Genomic DNA, 20,430 nt, shown 5'->3' with positions numbered 1-20,430 from the left:
ATGTCACCTACACAGAGGTCCATTCAATGTAATCTCCATGTTTAGACATTCGCAGATACTTATTTTAAAAAAAATAATAACCCATAGTTTAAAAAATTAAGCAAATTCCTTTATATCCAATTCTTCCTCCTGTTCTAATGTGACTCTGCCTGAGATGGTTCGTCCTGATCTTTATTCTTAAAGGTATTCTACATATGAGTCTATTTGCTTTGAAGATGGTAGCCTCTGAGACCCTCTGGCAGTTCCCAGTGCACACAGTATGCACTTTATGAATCCTGGGGAGTGTAACTTCTTTTGTCCATGGTCTCTGACTTTTCCTGAAGTGCAGACAAGTAGCTGAGGAGGGACACAGCAAGAGTGCAAAGGGACCTCTAGGCCCCATGAACCACCGACCTTCCCATATAGCCATTAACTCAGCCCCTTAATTGGAAAACTACTTTCCATAAAGATCTCAAGGTTTTTTTGGTCCTAGATTCTTAATCCTTTCTGCAGTGCTTTAAAAGAACCTGGCAGCCACTTTATTCTGACACTCTGAAGCAGTACTGCCCAGCGCTGGGGATTTTCCTTTGCTTTATAGATGGAAACTCAGTGAACATATTCTGCACAGCAGTTATGCGTAATGTTAGCCCAGAGAGAAAAGAAACCCAGCTGCCAACCGTCAGGGTACCACAGAGAATGCATTCGAAGGTTGACTGTAACTTGCACAATATGACTTGGAAAAACTTTAATGTACAATGGCCCATCTAGTCACAGAGTGGCCCGGACAACTGGGTCAGTGACACCAGTTACTCTGTTCGCTTTATTGTCCTCCAAAGGTCTTCTGACTGCCCCACACTGAGCTGCAGGCTTAGTAAGGAGGTATGTGGTATGCTCTGAGAGTGGTGTGTGTATACATTGGTTGTTCTCGGGACAAAAACTGAACTGATCTGAAGGAAAATAACAAAATTCACACTTCCAAGAGGCAAATGTAGCTAGTTCTTGCAAAATAAGTATTTTGACAACAGTTGCAATGTGAGTCACCAAAACAAGATTCCAAAGTATCAAAAATGAGATGACAAATCCTGCCTGCTATTTCTTGACAAATGATGATTTACTTGAAAATTGGTTTATTACATGGTACTTGTTTCAAGATTCATAAACGAACAAAGTATTTTTTTTTAACCAACATAAAGTGTAGTTAAAAAAAATACTGGGCTATGAAGATAAGCAAAGACATAAATAATTCTCACCCCAACACATTAGTGGGCCATTGATAAAGTTATCTCTTTTAAAGGCTCTCATATATTCTGTAGAAGCTGAGGTTTTTCCTATTGAAATGAAAGAGAAATTCCAATTTTTGAAGAGAATTCAATCACAACACAGAAGCTCCTGTGTCATGTATGACCTCCTGAGACTTTTTCCAACTGCTGACTGCTTTGTTTTATTCATACCAATATTTATTACACCTCATTATCTCTGACAACAAGAACCGATTTCTTACTTCCTGACTCATTCTCAACTTTCCTCAATATCAAGCTTTCTAAGAATTCCTGCTTCACCATGACTCCAGCCTCGATAGCAGCCTGCTTCCCGCTGCCCTACCCTTACGACCAAATGCTCTTTTCACACTGTAAATTGATTCAGGTCTTGTGGTCTGCTTACCTGTCTTCATGTCAAATAATCCACTTATGTATGTCAAGATCATATACTGAATCTTAACCGTATTTATGAGCACAGTTTGAACCTAAGAAGCCAATATGACAAAAATATGAAAGTCTACCCTGATAACTAGAAAGTGGCTGGAATAAGAGACTAGATGTGAATAAGCCACCTAAGTTCTCATGGCCAAGTAGGATCCAGGCTTAATTTAAACACAGAATTGAGAAAGACTTGCCAAGCTCTCGAGAGATAGCTCAGAGGTTAAGAGCACTGGTTGCTCCTGAGTTCAGTTCCCAGCAAACACATGGTGGCTCATAACTACCTATAATGAAATCTGGTGCCCTCTTCTGGCCTGCAGACAGGCAGAACACTATACATACTAAATAAACCTTTTTCAGAAATCAGAGAAAGCTTTGTCAACTGCAAAGAAGGTAGAAGTGAGAGATGGCACTTGTCTCAAGTTAAGGTTTCTATTGCTGTGACGAAACATCATGACCAAAGCAACTTGAGGAAGAAAGGGTTTAGTTGGCTTAAAGGAAGTCAAGACAGGAACTCAAGCAGGGCAGAGACCTGGAGGCAGGAGTGGAAGTGGAGTCCATGAAGGAGTGCTACTTACAGGATTGCTCCCCCAGGCTTGCTCAGCCTGCTTTCTTACAGAACCCAAGATTCTCCGTCCAGGGGTGGCAGGACCCACAGTGGGTGGGTCCTCCCCATCTTATAGAAGCAGAGTCTTATTTTCCTAAGTCTCCTCTCAGATAACATTAACTTGTATCAAGCTGACATAAAACTACTTAGCACATGGCAGTCCAAAGAGTAAGAGAGTGAACTGATGGTGGTGGCAATTTTAAGAATCAAGTTCCCACCCTCTGTGGACATATTATGCCAATTTATCCTCTCTTAATTGCAGGGGGTTTGCTGAGACGTCCGCCAGCAGGCACTGGAGAAACGTTGGGCTTCTTGATCTGAAACAAATGTTCTATTAATGTGAGGGTGACAACCCGAGGCAGAACTGCGGGCTTGAAGAATATTAAAGCAGGCTCTGAAAAGAAAATCTAACATATGCAAACAATGGGCATGAAGTCTTCATATTCCTTTGCCTTCAATAAAGCATTAATAAGACTTGACTGTCTGTCCTTATGTGACCAGCACTGTAATATTTAGCAACAGTGGCTGCTATCTGATCCCATACTCATATCATAGGACTAAGCCTACTGTATTGCTGAGAAAACTCTGTGAGGCTGTGTAAGGAAGATGCTCAGAGCCATGCTGCACAGATGACACCATCAGAATGGAAGGACACTGTGATTCTAAGTACCTTGGTGCTTAATCTTGGTGATAAATGTTACTTGATTTATATATTTTTTAACATGTCCAGAAGACTAGTGGGTAATCCTTACACATTATCCACAGGAATCATGATTAAAAACTTAATACTAACTGAAAAACTCTTTTTTATTTTAAGATTTATTTATTTTATTTATATGAGTACACTGTAGCTGTCTTCAGATACACCAGAAGAGGCCATCAGATCCCATTACAGATGGTTGTAAGCCACCATGTGGTTGCTGGGAATTGAACTCAGGACATCTGGAAGAGTAGCCAGTGCTCTTAACTGCTGAGCCATCTATCTCTGCTGCCCAACTCTGGAACTCTGCACTTCAGCTCTCCACTTCAGCTCCCTTTAGCTTTTAATATTCAAATCATCACCTCCAAGCTGGCTGCACCATGGTCCTTCCTTGTCTCAGGCCTCTTCAAATGTGTGTGTGTGTGTGTGTGTGTGTGTGCACCCACAAGCTCAAACTCAACTATCACCTCCACACTCTCAATTCTCAATTTACATTTGTCTCCTTCTAGCTTGTCAAAAAATAGACCTGCAATGAATATTCCATCTTTCCTATCCTTCATATTGTGGTGTTGAGTCCCAATTCTGTCAATTCACCTTGAGGAAACACCTCAAACTTTTCTCTTTATTGTGCATATAGATAGAGAGGAGCAACAAGAGGTAGCCTGTGAAGATCCTCGGGCATTTCTGACTGTCAGTACAACAAATAGAAAGCAATAGCTAAATGGACTCCTGTGATATATATGGAAGAGTTGCCATCACCACAAGAATACAAGAGGTGCCAGGCAGTGGTGGTGCATGCCTTTAATCCCAGCACTTGGGAGGCAGAGGCAGGCGGATTTCTGGGTTCGAGGCCAGCCTGGTCTATAGAGTGAGTTCCAGGACAGCCAGGGCTACACAGAGAAACCCTGTCTCGAAAAAAAACAATTTAAAAAAAAAAAAAAAAGGAAAGCTAAAAGCAGAACCACCAGGATCATATATGGAATCTTGAAAGCTTGGTGCATCCCAGGTTTTTAAACGGGAAAAGCAGCATAACTGGGTTGTATTCTTGAACAACAGCAGATTTTGCTGGAGGTGGAGAAGCCAGTAAAAACCTAATGGAAAGCTGAAAAAGGCAGCCACTGAACAAGACCAAGCCTGAAGCACAATTGCTGAGGGAAGGACATTATTAAAGGACCACAGCAATGGTACTGCAATCACTGAAGGAGAGAGCTCTTGATCCTTTTGCCTCCCTTGTTACCAGGCAGAGCTGTGGCAGTGGCGCTGGGACCATCGGAAAGTACAAAGCACCACCTCACCCACCCGCAGCCCCCAGGCCTTTGAGTTTCCATTTCTTGGACAGAGAACTATGTCTCTGAGGTTCCAGAAGGGAAAGCCATGTATCATTCAATCATCAAAATCCTGTTCTTTCTCATGGCAGAATTTTCTTCAGTACCAAAGGGATAAAATATTAGGCAGCACTTCTTTAAATATTGCTTCTGCTGCATTCATTCTCTCACGATTAGTAGAATTGACCATTGATCACAATTTGGGATTTGCCAGCACACCCTGACATTCATAATTTGCATTCCTTTTTAAAGGTTATCTTTTGGAGGAATCCTATTTTTATCTTTTTTTTTAACCAATTCCCTCTTAAGATAAATCATTTTGTTTTTTATTCTTCTAAATATTTGGTATACTGTATCTTGTATTTTATTAGCTATTTGCGACGTTTCCTTCCCAGGGTTTCTAGTTGGCTTTTTCTCATGCTTACTCATTCTTGGTTTACAACTGTATGTTCATAGTCTTTGTTTTTATAGTTACTAGTGCCTCTCTTATAAAGTTCTTCCTTTGACGAGACTTGATGCCGTCCTATGTTTCAGTTTTCTGGGGCTGTTTTCCTCAACACTGACAAGAAAGGCCTCAGTAGCAGGTGTGGAAATGAGATCACAGTGGAAGGAAAGCTGTCTACACTGGCTGGTGGGCGGAATGCCGAGGGACAGGGGAATCTAGGAAAACTCACAGTTTCGCTGATGCAGAGGGGATAAGGGGATGCCCTTCCTTACCGAGGAAGGAGGGAGAGAACTACATAGCGGCAGAAGAAACCTTGGAGTGGAGACATTTTAAAATTGCAGAACTAGAGATTTCTAGAAGGGCAAAGAGGCAGATGTCTCGTCATCTATATGGATTAAGAAGTCAGGGATATCGGCTAGAAATTAGAATCACCCTATCACTGACGAAAACTGTATTAAATCCTACCATGTTACCACAAACTTGTCCCACAGTCACTGGGTCGGTCTCATGAGGCTCGCATATTTAGAATCCTTAATGAGGATAAGGAAAGTGGTACTCTGTCAAAAGCCATCCATTTTCACAATTGTACTATACTGTATTTATCAATAAACATAGAGAACAGTAACATCATCTCTCTCCTTTACTCTGCTAACAGAACATACAGCTGTGACTTTGCAAGCACAAGGAACACTCGGGAACAATGTAGATCATCACACAGTGGGCTTCAAAGTTGGCAAGGGGAATCCTTCCTGGTATTACAGGTGCACACAAGGCCCTCATTTATCTAGTCTAAAGAGTCAGACATGACCTCCCTCAGGAATCTAGGCTTTATCTGAGATGGGAGAGTGAAGGTCAGCTAGGCAGAGAAGCAAGGAACCTGAGTTCCAGTTCAGAAAAGCTTGATTTATTATTTATTATTATCTATTAAGGAGGAAAGGACTCTGTATGAACATGGAGGGAATGTGGCATATGATGACAGACATAAGCCACTGTGGCCCTACAAAGGCTGGCAAAGTCCATAAGGGATAAGGACCCAGATTCTAGAAGCCACAGAAGGACAGTGTCCAACATAGGCAGAGTCCTGAGCCATTCAGAAGGGAGGCTTTCCAGCATTGATTTTTTTTGAGGAAGTGTGGGAGATGCAAGGAGTTGTCACCATGATAGAGACAGCAATGACTGAAAGGACACACTTAGCAACTGAACGGTTGATAGATACAAAAAAGAGCAAGCAGGGGTTTCGTTCCCATGACTGTCTTCTCCTCCCCAGAGCTCTGGACACACTTTACCTCAGCCAGAAACTGTCTTTACTTATAAGGTGAAGGGTCATCATTCTGAGGTCACAGAGTCCTTCATACTGAAGTGAGTGTGTGTGTGTGTTTGTGTGTGTGTGTGTGTGTGCGCGCGCGCGCACGCACAAACGGGTCTGTGTCTGTGTGTCTCTCATCACACACTAATCTCTACCTGATTTATTAAAAACAAGACACAAGGCATGACACATACAAAATGTTGCAGAAATTAAGAAAGCTTTACTCACAAAGTTTCAGTCGAATACTATTGACTCAAAACTCTGCCCTGAGTTGCCCAAACTTCATTAAGCATAGATTCTATGGAGGAGGCAGGCTGCAGGATAACCCCGCACCAACCAGCAAGCGTGCAAATCATAAGCTTTACTTTAAAAAAGAACAGCTTGGAAGCCAGGGTTCACTACTGCTCAGTTAAACTCAGTTGAGGAGAGAAATACATTGGTTGCTTTTCTTTTCCTATTCATGTAATATTCTATCATATGAGGTTCTATAGACTACCCTATGTGTGTATGTGTGTGTGTGTGTGTGTGAGAGAGAGAGAGGGAGAGAGAGAGAGAGAAGACCCAGAAAAGGAACTACCACAATCACATTATTTTAAAGGAAGTTTAAGAAATAGCTGCTACATTACCAAACCGAAGCATTGCAACAATCAGAGGAGGGATAACTTCCCCCACCAGCAGCATTCCAGAAAAAGCCTAATGTACTATCATTGGCTTATCACACACTTCTCACCTGAGGTTAAGAGAGTTTTTGAAGGTGTTATGTTTGTACTCCTTACTTTACTGCATAAAGCAAGGAGAGGCTCAGAATTATTAGGATGCTGTTATTGATGTAGAAATAGATCATCAGCTTTAAGGGAGGCATTGAAATTTACTGTGGGAGCCAGACACATTGTCAGCAGAGCCAGTAAATGCCCAGACCTCACAATAGTGTTTTCCAAATGCAACACAAACCATGAGATCATCCCCCAAGGGAGTTGGATAAAAACAGTAATCCATGGACCCGAACCACTCATCCATCCTCTTTGTATTTTCAATGGCTCCTGAGCAATCCTAAAGCAAAGCCAAGCTAGGGAGCTCTCGTCTGGTTCATTTTGAACAGGAGGATAGATATTCTATCCCCTGCCCAAGGAATATTTGGCAATGTCTAGACACTTCTGCTCATCACACTGCTAGAGAGGTGATTCTGGCAGCTAATGAGGAAAGCTAGGATGTCCTTAAAGTGCCAGGAGACACAGGGCAGCCCCAAAAATAAGCATTATCAGGCACAAAGCACCAGAGGTAAGCATCTAACCCAGGGCTAGAGAGAAACACTGCAAGGTTACAAAGAAGTTCTGTCACAATTCTGTCTTGATTTTTCTCCTCTTACATTATCTTAAGAGCCTCATCTGAATTCAGCTGTTTTATGTGGAGCTTGGTATCTATCAGCTGCTTTTGACCAAACAATCAATGTTTAAACACCTTGAGATTTGCAGCTTTCCGAGCTGAAGTTCTGGTTTAATGTATTCAAGGAGAAGTTTTGATTATTGGTTTGAGATTTGCCTAAAACATGAGATGCTCGTTCTATTCTGTATAACAGGAGAATGAGATCTGGCTGCTAATGGTGGTGGCATCATTAGGCAGAGAGCAGAATGCTTCCCTCACAGTGCCATGTAAGCAAGAAAGGACTTAGGAATACTGCCAATTCTTTCTTACAAAATTGGAACCCTCTCCTGGTAATACCCAGGGGAAATGCTAACTTTTTGAGTCCAATCAGTTTCCACCACATCCATATTTTAAGCGCCCTGCTAATCTGCTGCCCAGGAGCCCACCCACCTCCTGCATGCTAGCCTGCCTGACCCTGTAGGGCTTGCATGGCCCAGGGGGGCAGATCACCTGTGGTTTTTAAGAAAATGGAGTCTTGGCTCTCTTCACTCAACACGTTCCTGAAAGTGTCAGCGATAGCCATGGAACAAGCACACCTATGATGGTGTGCAGTTCAAACCAGACTGCCGTCACTGGGAAGAATCACTAAGGAGGAGCACAATAGATGGAGTGGCGATAGCAGAACCAGACAACAGAGAGACCTAGATTTACCAATGCCTGCTTGTGCAGCTTCTCCAACAGTGCTGGATTCAATGCAGCACCTTCCTAGCAGAATTCCTCCTGGGGGACCAGGGGATGGGCCTGTGAATAATTATGAAAGACGACACCTTTGTGGAACTCTTAGGGCTGTAGGAATCTGACAAAACTCGATGCACAGAGCATGTATGCTGCCTGGCATAGTATACGTTGACTAGATTGCAGCCATTATTATTCCTGTTGCTACTGTTATGGGAATGACCCACAAAACCCTGAAATGCCAAAATCTGAGCACACTTTACTCAATTAATGCTCTTTTAAAAAGTCTAACCTAACTCACATTTTCACCTGCTGAATTATACCTTAAACATACTACAAAAACATGATAACTGGGGGAAAAAAACAGACAATGTATACATGGTTACCCAAAAACACATATATCTGTGTTTCTTTTGGGGAAACAAACTTGTCATCAATATACGGTGTTCTTTAAAATGTGACAAATGAAAACAATCAAAGCTTTATTCTTATCTTAGCTGTTGAAAATTCATGTCCAAGGTATACACACAGACAAAAGAGATCAGTGTACAAGGCCCCAGGCCATAAACATCTTACACCACAGGCTGACCACTAGGAGCTTCTAATCAATTTCACAAGAGAAATGTAAATTTCATTGCATACAGAATTTATAAACTGCAAATAAAAACAGCAGGCAGTAAAAATGGCTCAAAAAATGAAAGGCTGGAAAAAAGACTGTATGACAATGTGCTGGGAGAAGAGCTGGGTAAGGAGGCAGACCTCAGCAGGAGCTAAAGTTCCCAGCAGAGGCAGGCAAGATAAACACTGGGAGGGTTTCAGGGCCGTAAACTGCTGGAGGGGCACGTGGAGAAATGAGGAAGCCTATGACCACGCAGGGACATACGTCTAAACAATCTGCACTTATGACACAGGAGGGGACTTCAGAACGGCAGATGCCTCAGACACACATCACTTGGAGGAAATGACAGGAGGCTATGAAGCTAGCTATGCTGAAGATATTGATTTGAGATTGAGAATCACTAGAAAATCCCATAATCATAATCATTCATAATCTTTTTTTTTTCCCTTTAGGATATGCCACTGTTCTCAGACAAAATCCTTCTCTGAATCCTCAGAACAGAAAAATGGCCTAATACAAATTCACTCTGGCAGGAATGAGCAAGGAGGCCCTGAAAATCCAGGAACCAATTATAAACCCGCCAAATTAAGTCTGGAAGCCAAGAACATCTTTCCTTCTGTTGGGTATCCAGCCTAAAGGGAAGCTTCTTAAGACAGGAAGTAGTAAACAACTCAAAATACTTTCAGGAAGTGCCTGAAACTGACCAGATTCACTAGGCTCCTCCCTCCTCAAGAGGAAACAGTAAAGACTGCTTGAGAGTTCTCTCAGAACACCCTAGCTACAAAGAAAACAGGGAGCCAAGCCTAGCAGCCTGGAGAAAACAACAGGCCAAACTGCCTAGAAGAAACAATGACCAGCAGAGCTGCCTGGGGGATGCTCAGAAGAACTGAGCCAAAAGAAGAGGACACTCTTCAACCTGCTGGGCTGCCTTCATGCTGTGTAGTGAGGATGAGATTTCTAGCCTTTATAAGCTGTTACCCATGCTGACATTGGCTGTGTTCATGCAGCTGCCTTTGAGTCATCTCTGCTTCTGTAAGCAACCTTTCACTCATATTTGTGTAACTAGCTCTAATAATAATGTTTCACCAAGTTGGGTCTACCATGGGCTACCAATCTGTAGTGAGTGTGTATTGTGTCTCCCAAGGAAAAGTTAGTCAAACATCATCACCCTCTGGGACTTTATCAGCAGTTCTCTAACACACACTTAGTGAAGATGACTGGCCCTTTGCCTGACATGCAAATAGTCTCCATGTACAAAGTATACGGCCCATCCACTGGACTATATTTGATCCCCTGAGACCCTTTTCTTTACAAGTGTAGAATACCACCAACCATCTATATGCCTTTTAAAAGTAAGAGTAGTTTATATATGGAAAACCATGCCTCCAACACACAGAGATTTGAAAGTGATGCCAGATAATACCCCACACTGGTCATGGGAACAGGTATCACATAGACAGGGATCATATTTAACATCTGGGAGATCATGGAATTAAGATCAAAATTGCCCATCCACAGTGAGTGCACAAACCATAAGGCTGAGGATAGAAAAGATCTGGACAGAAGTAGACTAGGATCAAGGAGGAAACTTGATCCAGAATAACCAAGGAATTAAGTCTCACAGGACTGACTGATGTCTGAGGATAGGGCTGTAGGAGTATTCTGTGTAGTATTACAGGGGAAATGAGGCTGAAGGAAGACCACTGGACTGAAGCTAGTAGATAGTATATTAGCAAGGCCAGCTCCATAGGAAAGGAAAGTGCTGTTCACCCAGAAGGCACCATGACATCATAGCTAATATGCTGAAAGCATCCAAGCAAGTATGAGAATAGAGGAACTGTAAGGAAATGGCTGATCAGAGTTCCAATAGGACAATTTCCAACAGTAAGAATCTTGTTGTCAGAGAAAAGAGTCTGTAAAGGGAGCAGCACTGGATGGGGCCAAAGCCTTTCAAAGAAAGGCTGCTAAGAACCACAAGAGATGGACTGGGCTGGAACAGGCTGAGAAGCCTGCCCCGCTTCTGTCTCTCCTGGAAAAGGAAGACAGGTTGGAGAGAGAGAGAGACAGAGAGACAGAGAGTCAGAGAGAGAGACAGAGAACCTTTCACAAGGCAGGTTTTCAAATCTCAATGTCAGAAACTGAGCTAGTCCAGAAACCAGGACCCTGAGATAGCATAACTTGGAATGTGTGTGTTCTCAGTCTGAGCTGAAACTAAGCCTCTAGTGGTGGGACAGGGCAGTGGAGCCTTTGATAGGTGACTAAGTCAGGAAAGCCATCTTTACACTGTGACCCAGAGAGTCAGCCTGTACCATGGGCCATGGAAGGAAACCTTTGGTAACTGCAGAGCCTACCAGATCCTCAACCTTGGTGGCTTGATCTTCAACTCCCAGTCTCCAAAAATGGGAAGCACAAGATCTGTTTATTATCCCATCTGAAGTACTTTGTTACTGTAGCTGAAATTCCAACCAAAGATCCTTGCCAGGAGTCAGTACTCCTGCTCTGCCCCAGCAAACACAACACGCATCCCTACTGCACACCATTTCCACCCCCACCCTCACCCCACCCCCCTGTACACTGGCACTGCCACTCAGGAAGAACCTCTGGCCAGATGCTCAGACTCCACAGTTATGCAGCATTTACTAGGGGAATGATAACTAAAACAGAAAGTGTGGCAGCACTGTGGCTTCTGCCATCTCGAAGACCACCCTCTTTAGCCCTACACAGCCTGGCTGGAACAGGGTCAAGTACTGGACCAAGAGAGAGGATGACTTTGGAATGTGCCATCTGGTGCAGCAAAAGTCCATTCACGAAAAGATCCTAGCGAGTCTTCCTGTTGAGCAGAAAAAACACAAAAGGAATCTGCTCAAGACTTTGAAGGAATGTAAACAAGTCCACAGTGAGCAAGCAGATGTCCTTGGAAACAGGTGCCATTAGAGGACAGCTGGGTAGAGGGGAGCCCAGACAACTACCACAGCAGAAGCCCCTCCACCACGATTCACTGGCGAAGTGTCCATCTATCAAGGACAGACTGGTCACGAGACATTGGAGAAGCAGCCTTTAAGTGCAAGTCCACTCCTAGCCACCGGTGCTTATTATGTTAAGTGCATCCCTGCCCTTGTTGACAGAATAAAATTCTCTGCAGCTCAGCATTGTATACTCTGGGTAAACTTCCTGCACAATTCCAGCACAAGGTTCAAGGACACCTACTCATAGTTGAGACGATGACAGCATGAAGGCGGGAGGCCCCAAAACAGCGATGCCTAACCCAACCTTTACCAAAATGCTGTTAGTGAACTAGTAGTTATCTGGGTTTAAAGGAAGCAATGCGCTTTCCAACATTTCTGCTAACAAGTGTGCAAGGGGCAGGCAGACAGTAGGAGCCTTACTGAATGATGCAGCGAACCAGGGGAAACTCCTGCTAGTCATCATTTCAAGTATTCAATGCATGTGCAAGTATGTTTCCAAGTCTCATGCCAACTTGGCATTGTATCAGGAAACAAGATCTGACTGCAGCATTGCTGTGGATCTGCTGTAAGTCCTCCCAGGCAGGAAGAGCCGGGTTCCTCATTCTTTGTCTGCCTCAGTGTGGAATTCAGACAACCATTTAAAAGTTAAATCTTGAGAGGAAGGAAGCCCCCAGCCCTGACCCAGCCTTCTCACTAACTGACAGGTAACATGACTTCTCTGAATGTCCATGTGCTCATCCATGGCACTGGAGTAACGAACAAGAATGAAAGAAAGTCATGGGAGAGTCCCTGACGTGTCTCCCTGAAGAGGACATGGCACCATTTCCCTGGAACTTTATCTCAAAATGCAAAATTCAAATCTACTAGACAGAATGTACCAGGGAGCCCCAAGCTGAAGTGCTTTCCATAAAATAACTGCCAGAAATGACTAAAGAAGTATTTGAGACAATGGAGACAAAAGAGGTATAATAATAAATGTAGTAGATGATTTGAGGTGGGCTTTTAGACATAATAGAAAAATGGCTATGACTTTACTGGAACAAATGATGAAATATAAATATGGACTATATACTGTATTTAATGTGATTATGGAGCAAGCATCTGGTCTAAAATTGTGCGACAATGTTGGAGTTAGGGAATACAAAATACAAGGGAATGGAAACGCATAGAGTCTTTGCAGTTTTCTATAAATCTAAAATTGTTCCAAAGTACAAAGATTATCTTCTTTTTAAATTGTTGAAACTCCCATACACAGAGAAGGCCATCCCCAGGCATCTGGAATATGAATCTAAGGCTGCCTTAACAGAGAAGCCATAAATTCCACCAATCATGATTAAACCAAAATTAAATAGTTCATCAGAACCAGGAAATGAGACTCTCTTAGAATAAACTGACGGTGACAGTGACTCTAATGTGCACCCTGGCTTGGGTGCCACTTGTCACTTAGTTGTACACGGGGATACCCTGGGAATCTTGTCATCATGCATATCTGGGTCAGCAGTCTAGGTAAGGCCTGAGAATCTGCATTTCTAAGGCCCAGGCATCTATCTGTTCCTGAACCCTGAATGCTGATAAAGCAAACCAAAGAGACAGAATGGACCATGCCCCACTCCTCTGCAGAGCACAGGACTGCCGTGACTGAGGGACCACTTTTACCTTGGTTGTCATTCTTTTGGACAGATCACACTTAATCCCAACCCCATTCAGTCTATGACAGATATTACTAGATAATCTCTTTAAAGGCAAAATGTAACTGGTCCTGGGCCCGTGGTGTGAAGAAGTGTGAGTGCAGGCTGAAGCATGAGTGCTGGCTGCCTGACACCTGCACAAAGCTATGGTGCAGGCTTTACTTGTAAGTGTTTCTCCATTGAGTGAAAATGACAGTGAGATGATGGTGTGATGGTCACTCTTTCACTAACCTTTCTTACATGCAGATTTAAGCCCAATTATTCTGATCTGACCTGTAGGGTTTGTTTTGATTACTCTTTTGAATCTACACAATGCCATGTAACTCCGGCCGGTGATCTTCAACCTGATAATAAAATCTGACCAGAAAAAGAACTGTGACTATAATTATAAAATAGTATCAAGAGTATAATGGCTGGCGTTGCCATGGTATTCTAATTGAAAGTATAGAATGTCACTATACCTCTTGAACCCTGTAAGTATAAATTAAGTCTCGTCCTTCTTCCCTCCAATCACTTGTTCTAGAATGACCTCAGTGAAATGAGAACAAAGCAAATTCCCTGGACAATCTGTAATCAGAGTCAGAACCACGTCACATGACCGCCAATCATCCATACCCACAGACGACATGATTCTTAGATGAATTTCCTTTTATATTCATTACATATTTTCTGATTCTGTACCAGATTCCAGATAATGTGGTCTGTTCTAATTTTATTAATAAGTTGTTAATATAACAAAACACTTGTTGGTTCTTCTGGAGATAAATAGGTGTTTTTTAAAGTAAGTTTTACATTGCCCATATAAAAATCTGCCCCGTAACAAGTCCCAGCAGTAGAATGGGACAGTCCATCTGTCCTGATGCTCAGAACCCAATCCCTCCAGCTGCTATCACTACTGCTTCAGATTGGAACCCAGTATTGACAGAATCCAGCAGATGGGGCAAGACTATAAAAGTCCCATCCACTGCCATTGTATATACACAGTCCACACTGTAGTAACTACTGCCCGGATTTCAGAGCCCCTTAGAGTAAGGACATGAAGCTATTCAAAATCTGCAACCACTCAGTGCGAAGTGGAAAACTGTTGTGAGCTCTCCAGTCCTACCCGCCTTACTCACCTGGTCAATCTCCATGAGTTTAGGGTAGGCGCCAGGCCATTCTATGGCCACCTTCACGATGTCCGAAGGCGGCGGCATTGTGTGACTGGAGGAGGAAGTACAAAGCAGGTAGAAACGGGGGTCCTACCGCGTGGACCGGCACACGTGTCTAAACCTAATAAAGAATGACAAAAAGAAAGTAGTTCAGCGCAGATGCAAGGCAAACTAGCTTCATCATCACTTCCTGTTTTCACTGGTGTATGAGAAATGCTCCCCTTGGCGCCCCGGAGAATGAAGCCACAGCGGCACAGCCAACCGCGCCCTGGGTCCCCAAAGAAAGATGGAGGCTACACTTAAGCACTGGAGGCAAAGCCTCCAGCAGACTCTGCCCTGGGAGTTCGGTTTCCTGCATTTTTTTTTCTCCTTTTCTTTTCTTTTTTTTTTTTTTTTCCAGGAGCACAGCAACCCTGACCACAGGATGGAACCCTGCTCTCAATGGTGCTCCGACCTGAATGGGCAGGGTTCGCGCTCAGACTGCTTGTAAACTTTGGCGTTCAACAGTCTCCGGAAGAACACATTGCCCAGGAAGTCATGGTCAGGAAGTAGCTTTTATTTAAAGCATTTTCTGTGTGTCACAAATAGATCTGCACTATAGCAACCAGCATATCATGAGGAAGGAGAAATTCCCCAGGAGTTCACACGTGCTCACACTCCCTCCCCACAGCCAGTCTTCCAGTGGGAGAATATCCACGAGGCCTGGGAGCTTTCAGAAGAGCCTTGACTTCTCTCACAAAAGAAGTTCTGATTTTCCTCCCCTGCCTCCTCATTCTGTTAGCTTACTGACAACTCAATTCAAAAGGAGCAGCGACCTGATCTGCAATGTGGTTACTTCCCGAATGTCACCCCACCCATCAGTCCTTCCCTCTAATCTACAGCTGTGGTGTGATTGGCTCTTAATGCTCTCCTTCTGAACACCCTCATGGATGGAAAACAAAAACAAAAATATATTCTGACCTTTCCCCTTTCTTTATACAAAGGCAGAACCCTGTACCCTTCATAATTTAGTGCCTCTTCTAGGCCTCTGTATGGTACAGTGCTGGCGCGCACACTCATTCTTTTCACAGCTGGTCACCAGGGTGTAACCTCCCTGATGAGCCAGGTCCCTGCTGTGGGGTGCTTCCATGATTTCTTTCTTGCCTTTGGTATTACAAACCAGGCTTGCAAAGCATAAAATTATGCTTATATAATTTTTTCACCTGTAAAGGTTAATCCCTACAATAGAATCAAAAAACTAAACTTGTTGGGCCAAAGAGAACATACTGTTGAAAGTTTGATAGGCATCTCCAAAGTCCCTCCTTAAGGCTCCACCTACGTGCCTGTGCCCTCCTTCTAGCAAAGCCTGCGGCAGCCTGCTTGCACACAGCCTCACCAACAGATGGAGTGAGTTCCAGCCTGAAAAACTTGGCGGCTGAAAACCCCACACCTCAGTGCACTTTTTAGTTTGTATTCTTCTCATTGCTAAACATAATAATGGAAAGTCACATGTCCCCTTCCTTATACACTGCCCGTTTCTGTAGATCGTGGGCCCTTTTCTCTCAGAAACAAAATCTATAACACTTCTTTCATTCTTTACCTGATCAGCATAGATTTTGTCCCTTTCTATCCCGATTTCCATGGCCAGTGAGCATCACAGGCATGGCAGCGTTAATGGGGACACCTCAGTGATACCAGCAGTTGTGTGGATAACTAGCTGCGGTGGAGCTGGCCAGGAAATGAACTAAACCCAAACAAAGCTATTGCTCCTGGCTAAGGATGATTAGGAACCCTGTTGTGCTAATCAGTGGCGCCCAGCAAGGACAAACCCACAAAGCAGTGGTTTCATCTTTCATCCACAAATCATTACTGCCCTCCTTTAGGTGCCAGGCTTGCTTTGTGTGCTGAGAACACAGGTGCAGACCTGGGTGTTAGATGCCAGCAAGGGACAAGAAGAATAAAGTGGGTTGGGGCTCATCGGTGCGAGCTGGTTTTGCTGATTTGGGGGTGGCATAGATAAAAGGACCTCGATTGCAAAAAAAACCAGTGCAAAGAAAGCCTGACTGAGCCTGTGGAGGCTGAGTAAAGACCTGGGAGAAATGTGATAGACAGCAGGCCCTGTGGAGAGCTGAGAAATCACTCCATGGACTAGGGAAAGAGTAAGTGTAGAAGCTCTGAGGCAGAAACATTCCTGGAATAGTCTTAAAATAAGCAAGACCCTGAAGCCAATTAAGAACAGGCAAAAGAAGAAAGAGAAAGCATCAGGGAGCAGTCGGTTCCCTGCCTACACTCTCCAGGCAAGAAGTACCTGTTCCTGTACAGCTGTTTAGAAGGCCTTCAGCCAGCTATATTAAAAGCCCTGATGGCTTGCATTATGTTCCAGTAAGTTTAATTCTTCTACGATGATATCCTGAAGACATAATTATTAAAACAATACTAAGTCTTCGTTTGGTTTAAAACTGCTCAAAGTTGAAACAATATGACCTTATTAAATAATTCCAGCACCCCATTCTGCACCAAAGTAAGCTAAGGATGGGACTGGCTCTGCATGGTCTCCGCCCTACTTGAATACTTGAGAACACTCAGAACACAAATCCTATCAATACCAAATCACTTCAACCCAAGAGATCCACAGCCAAATATATGCCCTAGAATGAAAAGAACGGAAGAAGCTCTGTCTGCCATAAACACAGGCTGTGTGCTTATCAGGTAACTGGATTCAAGTCAACAAACACCCAACCCTAGTGATCAAGAGAATAGATCACAGAAAGAAAACTGCATTGAACTGCCCTCGGCCCCGCCCCTCCACGAGAAACAGTCTACAATTAAGAAAGAAGGGACTTAACCTTCCAGAAATCAAAGGCCTCTCTTGTTTCCTTCCCACTTCAACTGGTCTTTATTTCTGGGAGGAAAACCTGCTGAGCAGGTGAGAACACAAAGGCAGGCTCTCCAGTGTCTCCCCTTGAGAGCAGGAGGCCAGCAGCACAAAGCAGCCATTGACAGGGGGAAGCCAGGACTTCCCTGGCTTTCTTCCCACGCCAGCTAGGCCTCATGGGTTCTCCCTGTAGTGACAACTGCAGAGCAGGCAGGGAGTACAGTTGCAGAATGAGCAATCCTTCCCTCTTTTCCATCCTCAGAGGACCTCATCCTGGCCTTGAATACAGTCTCTGCTGCTCCTATCTCAGTAGCTTTGGCTGCCACTTGAGAAAGATTTCCAGACCTCCACCTTATGCACTGTAACAGGGTGGACAGCATCTCTAACCTCTCCTCACTGAGAGATCCTGGGGCAGCACACACTCTGGGGAGATCACTAATGGTCAGGGCCATGCCACTGGAGCTACACAGGTGAATGCCCTTCTTGTCTCTGCAGCAACTATCAACACATAAACCAGACTGACTCAATTTTTGGTCAGTCGTAACAGATAGAAATATACTTTGAAAGCCGGGAGTGGTGGCACACACCTTTAGTCCTAGCACTTGGGATTTCTGAGTTCAAAGTTAGCCTGGTCTACAAAGTGAGTTCCAGGACAGCCAGGGCTATACAGAGAAACCCTATCTCAAAAAACCAAAAACAAAACAAAAAATGAAGAAGATGAAGAAGAAGAAGAAGAAGAAGAAGAAGAAGAAGAAGAAGAAGAAGAAGAAGAAGAAGAAGAAGAAGAAGAAGAAGAAGAAGAAGAAGAAGAAGAAGAAGAAGAAGAAGAAGAAGAAGAGGAAGGAGAAGGAGGAGGAGGAGGAGGAGAAGAAGAAGAAAGAAATATACTTTGAAGTCTTTTCCGGACAAGTTTGTTCTCCTGGTACCTTTTGCTTCCCCTATTGTAACTCGGGGAATATACGGGAACACCCTAAAGGAAGACTCATCCGATGTGCAGTTACACTCCCAGGGCCAGCATTTTCAATAATGGCTCTCAGATGACTAACCCTTCAGGAGAGCTCCAAACAAAAGGAAAACTAAGTTTATCACACCCCACATCTCCCAAGGACTGTACAGGTTTCCTGACATTGCCCCGTTAATGCAATCAGCATGGACAGTCTGGTATAATAATTCTCACTCAGACTGAAATCTGAGGATCACTGAGGGCAGAAACAATAGAGGAAGCAGCCTTGGCAGTTGGCTAGACACCCTAGCCACGCCTTTCAAGGTAACTATAAATCTCTGGAGGCAGCTTGGAGTGGGTGGAGAGTTCTAAAGTGACCCTGCTTGCCTTCTGGCTCCACATAATTCCGTGTGGAATACTAAGAGTCTGTGACCTTAATACAGACATTCAATTGTTTACTTACACTTGAGTGTATGCTATAGAGGAGATCTTTCTTACTAGAAAGTCAGTTAACTAACACCTACATCTTGGATACACATGGCTCTGGTTGGTCCATCCTATCAATGAAAGTTTTCTTGAGTCATGTTTCTAAGACAAGAGACAGAAATCACTCCATCCCTAACTAGACATCTGTCTTGCTTTCAATTCATTGCTGTGAAAGAACCACACAGGGGAGGCCAGGTTGGAGCAGTGGGACAGAACCTCGAAGCAGCAGCAGGTCTCTCATGAACCCTTCTTTCCTTTCCTCTGACCTACTCCTGGACATTATTTCTGAGGATGGGACAATGCCTATGGGGACAGAGGGGCAGAGCTACTAACCTTGTTTTTAAAATGTTGACTGGTTCCCTTTTCTCTTTGCCTTGGGCTGTGCTAAGAGGAAGGAACTTCCACTGAAAGTAGTCTCGGGTCACCCTGAGGCCTGTTCCATCTTTCTGGACCTTTCCAGTTTTCAGTCTGAGGTTACTGCTTTGTGTGGGCATTGTACCTGAAGAAGGCTTGTACAGACAGACTAGGGTGGATAGAGCTCTGTTCCAGGTGCTCTACCACACTATTCCAAACAGACTAATAGCATCTCATTATCTGCTACGGATTAAATAACCACAGACTTCAGTGCTAGAAGCACAGTCCCCAGTTGGTGTCACAATTTGGGGAGATGGTAGGAAGAAGTGGGGCCTAGGAAGAAGAATTAGGTAACCAGAGGCATGACTTAGAAGGTTATATTTATGAAGGCCATAGCTAGTCTCCTTCCCACTCACTAGCCCCTCCCACTCCTTTCTCTCTTCTCGCACTCTGACTTTCACAGTGTGAGCAATTTTGCTCCACCATGATGTTCTGACTCACAATAGCATAGAAACTACAGAGCCAACTGACTGTGTGCTGAAATCTCTAAAACTATAAGTCAAAATTAAAAGAAGAAAAGTTTTGCTTCATAAATTGTTTGGCTCCTGCAGTCACAATTCTAGGAACTGTCTGACTAGCAACATCCCTACTGTACAACAATGCAATGACACATAGGTACAGTGATGCAATGATACTGTGATACCAAGGTGCAGTAATTTAGTGATATAGTGATGCTGTGATACAGTGATGCCATGATATAGTGACCTGGTGGTACAGTGATGTAGTGACATAGTGATGCTGTGATGCAGGGATGAAGTAATACCATGATATAATGAAGCCATGGGGACAGTCTATTACCTAGCCAGAGTCCGGGCTGTGATTCCCAGAATTGCTGAGTCCTGCCTTTGTTTTTCTTCTGAAATATGTTCACAAAGGACATTCTTTTTGATAAATCAAATAGATGGACAATGTCTGCCATGGAAGTCCATGAGAACAAGAGAAGAATATGTGTCTCCCTACAGTGGAGAGCTCCAATGAACCACATACAATGGAGGCTGAGTCTACAGATTGATTCTATTGTTATCTGGAACCTGGTGGTAATACTTAGGCCCCAGAAGGTAAAAACAAACAAACAAACCAACAAACAAACACAGAAGAAAGGACTAGAGAGCCTTAGAGACCAGGGAACACTGCAGAATATGAAAACAAAAAG

The 20,430-nt window shown here is 43.7% G+C and overlaps 1 protein-coding gene across 4 annotated transcripts in view; it reads right to left on the bottom strand.

Annotated features, from left to right (window-relative positions):
* The window catches only part of Elmo1 (engulfment and cell motility 1), a 510,385-nt gene that overhangs the window by 399,415 nt on the left and 90,540 nt on the right, over positions 1–20,430 (bottom strand). For 3 of the 4 annotated variants that reach the window (XM_029468420.1, XM_021180510.2, XM_029468421.1), the window contains exon 2: positions 14,548–14,701. In XM_029468420.1, coding sequence (XP_029324280.1) covers positions 14,548–14,625 — 78 coding nt within the window. In that variant the 5' untranslated portion in view covers positions 14,626–14,701. Of the gene's footprint in view, positions 1–14,547; positions 14,702–20,430 lie in introns of those variants that run through there. The other variant, XM_029468422.1, reaches the window with a different exon arrangement.

Source organism: Mus caroli, chromosome 13 (assembly GCF_900094665.2).
Source record: "Mus caroli chromosome 13, CAROLI_EIJ_v1.1, whole genome shotgun sequence".
Classification (NCBI taxonomy): Eukaryota; Metazoa; Chordata; class Mammalia; order Rodentia; family Muridae; genus Mus; species Mus caroli.
Note: the sequence above shows the minus strand (reverse complement) of the source record. Positions and strands in the feature narration are given on the sequence as shown.